We start from the raw sequence: 12,273 nt of genomic DNA on the forward strand, positions 1-12,273 counted from the left end.
AACACATGTGGACTGGTTGGGCAAACTCCCATGAACCCTCGAACACCCAAAAACCACATTGTTCCTCCTGAATCCGAGGTTCGACTATTGGCCGAATTCTCCTTTCCAGTACCCTAGAATAGACTTTCCCAGGGAGGCTGAGGAGTGTGATCCCCAAATAGTTGGAACACACCCTCCGGTCCCCCTTTTTAAATAGGGGGACCACCACCCCGGTTTGCCAGTCCAGAGGCACTGTCCCCGACTATATAATACATAATAAATCAATTCAAATATAAATCTTGGTGAAATTATTTCAATTTATCAGTGTATCAGTGTGTGACGTCCTGTTGTTGTCTGGGCGACCTGTAGTGGTAACGCCAGTGTAATGTTTATTTGTACCATCTGCGCTGCAGTAGTTGGTGGTCAGTAGCAGTAGCATGGTGAAGTTTCTTACTTGACATTGTTGGTCAGAAAATACATTTGTCTGTAAGTATGATTTGATACAGTTGTCTTGTCATGGAACACTAAAGTTACTAGAGATGAAAGCTTTGGTTAATGAATTCAAGTAAGCCGAAATATGTATTTCGATCATATATGCTAACTGCTAGCATTGTAATATAATTTTCCCTATACGTTAGCATTAAGCTAGCGCATTTTTCATTTTTTATGTTTTAGCAGGCAATCTAACAGTATAACGTAAAAATGTTTGTAACTGAATGTAATACTGAGATGTATTTTTAGTCTAGTTTAACAGTACTTCCTGAGTAAAAGTTGGAAAAGATTCAAGCTTCAGTCCTTCTCTTGGGAACCTGTTATCTATCTGTCAAGCTGATGTAGCAGGCTAAGCCAGGACACACACACACAGGAGCGGCGGCAGAATAGTAAAAAGGCAACTCTTCTAATGGCTGACGATCATCTCACCTGTGAGTGAAAAACAACATAAAGCAATCACCATGACACAAAGGAGAGAAGAAGAGGCAGAGCTAATGAAACAACAAGCTTCCTAAACGCCACTTTGCTTGAACTGAAAATAGCTAAGGCTGCAGCAGCCGCAAACGCAGCAGCTGAAATACTAGAAGCAGCCGCTGGAGAAGAATACGAACTGTCAAAACCACTTCAGTCAAGTAAACCCTAACACAGTGCCTCTGACTCCAGACGGAATTCATAGTGATCCCGTTACACATCCAGGTTACCAGTCCCATCAGAGTGTAAAAACAGCCAACATAGCAGCAACAGCACTACAGAGGTCAGGAAACATGATGATCCCGACAAGCAGTGCCCACTACATAACAAGCCCCAGCCACGGAGAAAATGCTGCAGCCTCAGAATCAAAATGCTTGATGAAAGTGTATCTGAGAGAAAAACCTATCTGTTTCATGTGCTGTGCTTCATCTACTAATGTTGCCAAAGACTGTGACAGGCCTGTGCTGTGCCAGGAGTGCAAAAGTGACAAACACCCATCAGCAGAACATCCAGGGCCCGTCCCATGGAAAGTTGATGCTTATGTGAGTACTGTGGATCATGGCAGGGAACAGCAGTTGCCGCAAGCCATTCTATATATAATGTCCAAATGTATGGAAATCTGTGGGAGTGGGAACACATCTAATTCATGCTCCAAAATCTGTCTTGCCTTAGCATATCCTGCAGGGCAAAAAGACCGAGCCATGAGGACCTACATCATTCTTGATGAGCAGAGTAACAGGTCCCTGGACAGAACAGAATTCTTTGAACATTTCGGAATTAAAGACGCAGGATTAAGATACATTATAAAGACATGCTTTGGAGTGATGGAGACCAATGGGCGAAGCGCCAGCAACTCCATGGTGGAATCATTAGACGGTAACACCCACATCCCCTTGCCTACTCTGATTGAGTGTGACATGCTGCCAGAGGAAAGGTCTGAAATACCATCACCAGAGGTAGCCAGACATCATCCTCACCTCAAGCACTTGGCAGACAAAATCCCATCCCTGGACCCAGACACGTCCATCCTTCCTCACCTTGGGAGAGACTTGATCCAGGTGCACAAAGTGTGGGAACAATGTAATGGGCCGCACAACGCGCTTGACTTTGGATGGGTGATAACTGGAGATGTATGTTTGGGAAGAGCACGCAAAACCACCACTGCCAGCATCTTCAGAACCAGTGTGCTGATAAGTGGACGCCACTCCATCCTCAGCCCTTGCACCAGCAGCTTAACAGTAAAAGAGAAGATTGACAGCTCTACACCTCCCCACATCACTCTGTGTGTGTCCCATGCTGTCAGCAACAATGAGGCAGACAGCCTGAGCAGAAATGTTTTCCAAAGAACACAGCAATACGATCAGCTTGGCCTGTCCATCAAGGATGAGTTGTTCCTTGACCTCAGGGATAAGGAAGTCTACATGGACGAAGCAAACTGCTGGGTAGCACCTCTGCCTTTCAAGCCCAACAGGCCATGTCTGCCAAACAACCGACAACATGCCGCTAGTCGCCTCGCCTCCCTTTGTCACATGCTGGAGAAGAAACAAGGCATGAAAGAACACTTCTTCAAATTCATGCAAGCAATGTTTGATGCAGCCCAAGCAGAGCCTGCCCCAGCAATGATGCCACAACAAGAATGCTGTTATCTGCCAATATTCGGTGTTTACCACACACAGAAAAAAGACCAAATACGGGTAGTATTTGATTCCCGTGCAAAATACTAAGGCATCTCCCTCAGTGATGTTCTTCTACGTGGGCCTGACATAAACATACATTACTGGGGGTCCTCATGCGTTTCCACAGAGAGCCTGTAGCAGTTACTGGTGACATGCAGCAGATGTTCTTCTGCTTCATTGTCCAAGAAGAGCATCACGATTTTTTGAGATTTTTGTGGTTTGAAGATAACAACCCAAACAAACAGATCACAGAGTACCACAGGAAAGTGCATGGTTTTGGCAACTCTCCTTCCCCTGCAGTAGCCATCTGTGGACTGAAAAGAGCGGCCCTGCACGGAGAAAAAGGACATGGCAGTGAAGTTAAACAGTTCATCATGAGAAACTTCTACATTGTTGATGGGCTCACCTCATTACCCACCAATGAAAAGGCCATCGCCATCCTAAAAAACAAAAGAAATGTTAGTAGAGTCAAGCAGCTGCACAAAATAGCCTCTAATAGCCGTGCTGTGATGGATGCTTTCCCCCCAGAAGAAAGGGCCAAAAACCTGGTGGATCTAGAGCTGACTTCTGATCCTTTGCCACTTCAGTGCAGTTTGTGACTCACCTGGAACTTACAGTCTGACACGTTCACCTTTCACATATCCAAAGAGAAGAAACCATTTACCAGAAGGGAAATTCTGTCTACAGTCTTTACGACCCCCTGGGTTATGTGGCACCGGTAACGATTCAAGGAAAGGCCTTAGTCAGGGAGCTGTCTCCCGAACAAGCTGAATGGGATGCTCCCTTGCCAGCGCTGAAAGAGGAACAGTGGAGAATGTGGACAGATTCACTCTGTGAGCTTGAGTACCTTTAGATTGAAAGACCCCATGTGCCTGTTTCTCTGTGCTCCTCAAAATACAGGGAACTCTGTGTCTTCTCTGATGCTTCCAACATGGCCACATCAGCAGTGGCCTATCTCAAAACAACAGACAATGAGTGGGCTGGAGTCACACAGATTTGAGCGCTTCTCCAGCTAGAAGCCACTTAGTCAAGCAATTACCAAGCTTGTACACAAGGCCAGGTCCTGCACAAAGGGCGCAACCAGCAAAATGGCCGAGCTGACACAAGCAAAACTAATAATCATCAGAAATGCTCAACATGATGCTAAGGAAATGAAATGCCTCCCCAGAGGTGAAGTCGTCCCAAAGTCAAGCCTTCTGAGAAAACTGAATCCACTTGTGGCTGTAGATAGCCCTGCTGAGATCTGGAGGACATGTTTCTTTCGCTGACGTGCCCTGGGAAAAGACGCACCCAATCATTGTTCCCAAAAGGCACCACATAGCAACATTATTGGTGAGGCATTACCATGAAAGGGTTGCTCATCAGGGAAGACACTTGACAGAGGGCGCTGATCGCGCTGCTAGACTGTGGCTGATTGGAGGCAAGAGACTGGTGTGTCAAGCATCATACATAGATGTGTGACTTGTAATAAGCTAAGAGGAAGAATGGAAGAACAAAAAATGTCAAATCTGCCTGCTGAACAACTCAACTCTGGTCCTCCATTCACAAATGTAGGTGTTGATGTGTTCGGCCCATGGACCATAAATTCAAGACAAATGCGAGGTGGCATTGCAGACAGTAAATGCTGGGCAGTTATCTTTACTTGCATGGTTACAAGAGCTGTGCATATTGAAGTTCTTGGTCACATTCATGTCTGAAGTCATTGCCATCATGAATGCCAGACCCCTTGTTCCAGTGTCATCCGATCCAGACATGCCCACTGTCCTCACGTCTGCTATGCTGCTAACACAGAAACAGGCGGGGAGTGTGACGTCCTGTCACAGAAAATACATTTGTCTGTAAGTATGATTTGATACAGTTGTCTTGTCATTGAACACTAAAGTTACTATAGATGAAAGCTTTGGTTAATGAATTCAAGTTAGCCGAAATGTGTATTTTGATCATGTATGCTAACTGCTAGCATTGTAATGTAATTTCCTATATATGTTAGCATTAGGCTAGCACATTTTTTGCTCATTGTTTTATCTGGCAAACTAACGGTATTGTTCTTGAAAAACATTCGTAACTGAATGTGATACTAAGATGTATTCTTTGTCTAGTTTAACAGTACTTCCTGAGTAAAGGTTAGAAAAGATTCAAGCTTCAGTCCTTCTCTTGAGAAACTGTTATCTGTCGAGCTGATGTAGCAAGCAAAGCCAGGACACACACACGAGTGGCGGCAGAATACAGTGTTTTTTCCACATTTCTAAGACATTTTAAAAATACCACAGAATAATGATAAGTGTGATCATTTTTGTTGCTATTACCGAGGTGTGAAATTTTCATAATGTAACATCCCTAGTCTCCTCCAATCGCTGCCAAACCATCTGAACACCCGTTAAAGGACTGTGGACGTGAGCTGATCTGATTCGCATCGTTTGCAAAGCTTAATGTGGACCAAGCCACTTAATCAGTAGGTCAAGCTATTCTCTGGCAGAAAAATCAAGCCCTTTTGTAACATCTAGGAAGAACGATTTCCAGGCCCGATACTTTTCTGGATGGTGGTCAAATTTTAACAGCTCAGACCTTACCATCTCTCTTCTAACCAGGTACAGTGGTGAGATCAAGTATTTTAGAATAAGAATCAGAAATCCTTTTATGTCCCGCAGACGGGGAAAACAGAACTCAATATTTGGTACAGAAACCTTTGTTTGCAATTACAGAGATCAGACGTTTCCTGTAGTTCTTGACCAGGTTTGCACACACTGCAGCAGGGATTTTGGCCCACTCCTCCATACAGATCTTCTCCAGATCCTTCAGGTTTCGGGGCTGTCGCTGGGCAATACAGACTTTCAGCCCCCTCCAAAGATTTTCTATTGGGTTCAGGTCTGGAGACTGGCTAGGCCACTCCAGGACCTTGAGATACTTCTTACGGAGCCATTGGCTGTGTGTTTCGGCTCGTTGTCATGCTGGAAGACCCACGACCCATCTTCAGTGCTCTTACTGAGGGAAGGAGGTTGTTGGCCAAGATCTCGCGATACATGGCCCCATCCATCCTCCCCTAATTACGGTGCAGTCATCCTGTCCCTTTTGCAGAAAAGCCTTGTGTGCGCTGCAGGATTTTAATCCATGGTGGCGTAGTGTGTTACTAATGGTTTTCTTTGAGACTGTGGCCCCAGCTCTCTTCAGGTCATTGACCAGGTCCTGCCGTGTAGTTCTGGGCTGATCCCTCACCTTCTTAAGATCATTGATGTCCCACGAGGTGAGATCTTGCATAGAGCCCCAGACTGAGGGAGATTGACCGTCATCTTGAACTTCTTCCATTTTCTAATAACTGCGCCAACAGTTGTTGCCTTCTCACCAAGCTGCTTGCCTGTTGTCCTGTAGCCCATCCCAACCTTATACAATTTTGTCTGATGTCCTTACACAGATCTCTGGTCTTGGCCATTTTGGAGAGGTTGGAGTCTGTTTGTGGACAGGTGTCTTTTATACAGGTAACAACAGATGCAGTTAATACAGGGAATGAGTGGAGAACAGGAAAGCTTCTTAAAGAAAAAACAGGTCTGTAAGAGCCGGAATTCTTATTGGTTGGTAGGTGATCAAATACTTAGTCAAGCAATAAAATGCTAATTAATTATTTAAAAATCATACAACGTGATTTTGTGGATTTCCGTTTTAGATTCCGTCTTTCACAGTTGAAGTGTACCTATGATAAAAATTACAGACTTCAACATGCTTTGTAAGTGGGAAAACCTTCAAAATCGACAGTGTATCAAATACTTGTTCTCCCCACTTTATTTTGCCAAATCGGTCATAACTGGAGCTTCACGTGGCTAGCTGTGAAAGCTGGCAGCATGAGACACTGGGGGAGGTGGCTGATAAGAATAATGTTTCTTTTGTGTGTAATCAATAATTCCATCTTTAATGCTCAGCTTGGAGAGAGAATGTTGCTCTACTTTAGCAGGTGGAATAACATGATCTGCTTTCAGTTCAATGTGGTGAGGTGTTTCAAGTGATTGCTGTATGACTGGATCATGTTATTGAGTGTCTAATGGCAAAGAATGGGCATGAACACACTCTCTTGTGCATTCAAGAGTAACCTAGGCTAAATCCTTCTCTCTGCTGCTGCTTCAGCTGAGGGTGCAGTAGCACTGCTCTCTCTCTTTGCAACATGTACAGTTCTTCCTCTAAGTCTGCCTTGCATTGTGCAAACATTTTCTGGTGCTTCTAGCTCATCAACTGAGCACATGGTGAGAAAATGAAACTTAAGAAAATCAACTGTACCAAAGACCACCAGCAGGCAGCGACAAACAGTTCAGGGATCAGCACAGTGGAATTTCCATGTACATTTGATATATTTTTCCTGGGAAAAGGGAACAAAAGAATTACAAATTCAGGAGACAAATACATGTTTGGGATCTTGTTGGTTGCTAGTAAAAAAGCCAGGAAGTGGCTGAAGACAATCACCTAAGATGGTCTGTGGTGATGGTGCTTGTCAAGATACCTGCCGCTGTGTTTCTCTGAACTGTGGCTGGTTTTATATCCAACAGAAATCTTAGGAATCCTGCCTAGAATTTAACATTTCTGTTGCTGATTGAATTAAGAAGGGTCTAACCAACTCTCTACAGCAAAATTGTGGACATTATTAGCATTTTGTGGAGGCTTCTGGGTCTGCTGCTCCTGCTGAACTTTGGGTCTAGCAGGCCTTGATGACCAAACCATGCCACCCAAAGCTCCTAACTCTACCACTGAGGAATATGTAACCATGGCTCAAGTGTGTGAATTGTTGGACCAACAGAAAGACTTTAACAGGACTTTGCTTGAACAACAAAAAACGCTTCAAAACTTGCGTTCAGATAATAGCTGACTCTTCTAAGTGTGTGAAGGAGAGGTATCGCAGGTCCTCCCTTCCTGCTGCTGTCAGAGTTTACAACCAACACTGCTCCCAGTAGCCTATACACCCTGTACCCTGCACTATGCAGTATGTCTGCACAAGGTCACTTCTGTTTTTGCACTATCTGGTCAATTTACTTAACACCCATATTTACTCCATGTTTATTATCTGTATTTAAAATATATGTTTAAAAAAATGCTGTTAATTTTGCATTACATCATGTAAATATGTCTATTTCTTTCCTTTTTAATTTTATTGCTTATTTTTACTATTGTTCCTGTTTTTGTAATATTCTGTCACTGCTGTGACAAACAAATTTCCCCGTCTGCGGGACATTAAAGGATTTTTGATTCTGATTCTAACAGGCGGACTGGTGATCTGTCAAAGCAAGTCTATGATCTCAACATGAGTCTGGAAATGACTCAAAAGGAAATTGGAGATTTTAAAATCTCATGTAAACTTTGGTCCAAGAACTGTAGCAAAACCAGGACAGACTTGGACACAATCTGCAAAAGCATGATTTCAGTCTCAGACAAGACAATATCTGGAGGGCCAGTCAACATGCCAAAATATTGTTGTAAATGGCGTTAAAGAGTCTGGGAATGAAAAAGTGCCTGAATCTGAGTAAAAGGTGAGAAAAGTACTCAGTGAAAAACTGCAACTGGATCATCTGAGAATCGAGCTGGATTGGGCTCATAGGACTGGGAAGACAATGACATCATCAGAAAAGCGTGTGGTCAGATTTCCGCGGCTGAAGGACAGACTTGCTGTTCTGGATAAGCTAAAAACTTGAAGTGCTCTGGCATCTTCATTAATGAAGACTTCCCTGAAGCCGTCCAGCAAAGAAGGAAAGAACTACTCCCAGCAATGAAGGCAGCTCGAGAGAGAGGTGACATTGCATATTTGAGACGTGACAAACTTGTTGTCCATCCACCACCTGAAACTCACCACAACAAAGGAAAGCCAATACTCAGAGTTTGCTCATTAGTGTCCACCATTAGACATTTTATTCAGTATTTTGATTACTTAACTATACACCTACAGCACATTATTCCTTACACACACTATGGACCACAACAAACCTGAAAAAAAATCTAATTGGGCCCTTGTATAGGCCAGTTAAAAACTGTGCTGTTCTATATAAAACTATGCATTTTAATGATATTTTTGAAATGATTAATTAATTACCATATTAGTGAAAAGAAATACAAAGATCTTCAACCAGTTACAGTTCCGTGGTTACTGCTCACTGTCTCCCTTGTCGTCCTGCATGCAGCTCTAATTTATCTCCACAGCTGCAGACTCACAGCTGGTGGCTTTGGATTTGGAGTGAAAAAATACATATATGAGGCTTTATGGTTATTGTGATTTAATCTTCTGATTTCCAGAAAATCTAAACATTTCTCTGATTGTACTGAGAGTTGTATTGAGTCACAGTCTGCATGCAGCAGGAATGTTCTCCTCTGTTCCTCCTGCACAGCAGGAAGGTGAGAGTCCCAGACTACTGACCAAACACTCTGTTGTAGTGATAGCTGAATTATATTATACACATACACTTACTCTTTTTTTTGGAACTGTTTTTAACAAATGAAAATTATTTTGACATAAATATGGATTATAGGCTATTTTTATTTTGTAGGAGCTGACAGACAGCTGCTGATGCTGCTGCTGCTGCTGCTGATGATGCACTTGACGTATCTGTTCGACTGACATGTTTATTTTAATTAAACTCTGCCTCATTGATCACCATGATCTTAAAGTTGGAATTATTCTCCACCTCAGATCTTGGCTTTCTTTTAACCCTCTGAAAATGATGGTGGATCATCTGGCATTAACTTAACTGTCTTCTGAAGGCTCAGTTTTTAAGATTTATTTAAGCCATAAGCATCATAGCATCGAGCAAGCATCAAATCTTGAAATTAGAATGAATCCACTGAAATCAAACATGTCATGCTAGCTTACAGGGAAAGGAGCTAAATATTGCTCTAAATTTTAACTGTTTTTACTGAGAGGCCCGCGACCTCGATATGAAATGATTACATTATTATTATCATTATTATTATTATTATTATTGTTATTATTAAACAGTAAGAAGTATCGACACAACATGAAACTTTGCTGGTAGCATCACCAGGGTCTCTACACATGAACACCAGCATTGAGAACATTGTTTGTGTACATAGTTTACTAAAAAGAAAGTTTCTGAACAACTCACCTGTATTTTTTTTTAAATTGTGCAAAATAAATCAAACTAAAACTAAGATTGGGTTGAAGTAATGCACAATATTTATATGATGGAAATGTTTACTTTTTCACTCAGATTAGAATCTGGTAAATTAAAAAATTTCTGGAAAAACTGGATTGACTTTGTTGAGTAATAATGTTGTATCATAAATCCCTTGGTTCTCTTTACTTTAAATTGTTCATTTGTTCGTATGATTATAAGTTTTTCGATGTTCTCCATTAAGAGAAAGGGGCTCTGTAAGAAGGGAATGGAAATGAGAGAGAACTGGAAAAAAAGACAACAAACCCTGTCTTTGTGGATGACTATAAATGAGATCATGTATGTTCAGTGTTTACATCTCCTGTATGGAGTCTAGAAAACACTATACGGGATGTTATTTGTGGAAGGATACACACACACACACACACACACACACACACACACACACACACAGATGATAGATGTATATAGATGTTTTGGTATATAGGGTTGTTGACACTGTGCGACTGATTTCACTGTTGATCATAGTGTTGATCTGTGATACGTTAAATGAATTGATCCCAAACTGAACCAGAATCTGAGACGAACATTAAAAACAACCAGGATCCATATCGATGTATCCAGGCAGGTCATGGAACACACTACAGTACCAAACATCTGTCAACGGCAGTATAGTCACTAAAAGTGTTTGTGTGTCTGTTACAGCATAAAACTCATGAAATCAGAAAAGAAAAAGGAAACCAACAGACAGTTTATCCTTTCGTCTTCACTGACATCATGGGTCTGGAGGAAGGGTCTGGCTCTGGAGTTCGTCCTGATGACATCAAACTGGCCTTGAATGGACACGTGAGAGACGGTTACACGGTACAACATCACATTAATACACTTTTTTACACTATCAGCATTATCAAATACATTGTGATAGAAACACACCGTTACCTGGATTGTTCAAATGTTATTAACTGAAATCTTAAGAAAATGTGTTGGAATGAACAAATATGATTTGAACTGCTGCACCACTTGGAGGTTAATGACACTTTTCATAGCAGCATTGTCGATAGCCTTCTCAGGCAAAATGTGACAAAATCTGCTTAATCTTGAACAATCGATGTTGGTGATGTAGAAAGTTGTGTCATACAGTTTGTAGCATGACCTCATAATTTATTATGATTCTGATTGATAACAGCTCATGATGTTTCTGGGCCCAAACTGGGCTTGTTTGATAAACCCATTAGCTATAAACTCTGCAATGGGAGAGTCCACAGAGAGGCTGCTGTCACTCTGGATTATAACATTAATATCAGAGCACATGCACACCTTTATATCAATCAGTTCATAAAATGATGCTGTTAACCTGTCAAAATAACAAGGCTGCAGATTTTTGGTCTTATTTTCCAGTTGTGTCTCATATTGTATTTCACCAGATTAAGAACCCAATTAATAGTTTAGCAATAAGAAAACTGGAGCAAAACAATGAAAATTTGAATTGATATGTACTCTTTCGGGCCCCGCAAACTATGCCGCCTCCCCTTCATATCAAAGCTGTGTCAACAACTTCATTAAGGTGGAGCTAGCTTTATCTTCTGGTCATGGAAAGATAAAAACATAATAAAGACTTACAGAACAGCCGTCAGATAAACTTGTGGTCTCTAACAGTAACGTTAAGTTTATGTGCTTGTAGTAAAACCCGGCTGTCTGTGTTGTTAACCGAGCTGGACAGTACATCACCTCTCTCTCTCTCTGTCTCTGTTTTATTCACCAGCCACTTCCAGCACTGTTCTTTGACTGAAAAACACAAGACTGAAGTATAACTTGTGTTATTTATTATATTTGATAAATACCAACAGGCAGCAATGTTAATGAACCTCAGCATTGCACATATACAAGCGTTCACATGCACGCTCACAAAATGACACTTGCGTTTTCCAGCAGCAACCTCAAACACAGACCAGACTATATACTGTTAAGTTAAGATGGCACTCACAGGCGCTCATCATTTCAAAACAAGACAATGATTATGTGCTGTCTTAGTTCACTGTGTCCTTTTTTAAAAAAAACAAAACAAAACATCTGTTTATTGATTTTTCAGTGACATAACAAAATCAAGAGATGACAATCGAGAGTCAAAACAGTGTCAAGTATAACAAGAAGAAGAATAAAATAAAATAAAATGAAAACAGATAAGGGGTAAATAATAGTGAATAAATGAATAAATACACACATATTCACACACACACACACACACACACACACACACACACACACACACACACACACACACACACACACACACACAAAAACACCCCAACAACAGAAACACAAAACAAAACAACAACACAGAATGGTCACCTACTCGAGTGAGATGGGTACGATGTAGGATTTTGAACTGGGTCAGACCGTGTCTAGCACAAATAGATGAGGAGTAAACCCTACGCAAAATGGCATCCCACAGCTTGTCCGAGATCTCCTTCCCTAGATCCTCCTCCCATTGGGTTTTAATTTTATGCAGCGGGGTTAGCTGCCAAGAATAAACAAGATTATATAGACGTGAAATAGCC

At 41.7% G+C, this 12,273-nt stretch overlaps 1 protein-coding gene across 1 annotated transcript in view; it reads left to right on the forward strand.

The window, feature by feature from the left end:
* Window positions 1–12,273, forward strand: part of LOC119025281 (interferon-induced protein 44-like) — a 47,485-nt gene that overhangs the window by 28,251 nt on the left and 6,961 nt on the right. Inside the window, exon 6 of the mRNA XM_037108683.1 lies at window positions 10,421–10,579. Within this exon, the coding sequence (XP_036964578.1) occupies window positions 10,421–10,579 (159 nt within the window). The remainder of the gene's footprint in view (window positions 1–10,420; window positions 10,580–12,273) is intronic.

This window comes from Acanthopagrus latus, chromosome 9, assembly GCF_904848185.1.
Source record: "Acanthopagrus latus isolate v.2019 chromosome 9, fAcaLat1.1, whole genome shotgun sequence".
In the NCBI taxonomy this organism is placed as follows: Eukaryota; Metazoa; Chordata; class Actinopteri; order Spariformes; family Sparidae; genus Acanthopagrus; species Acanthopagrus latus.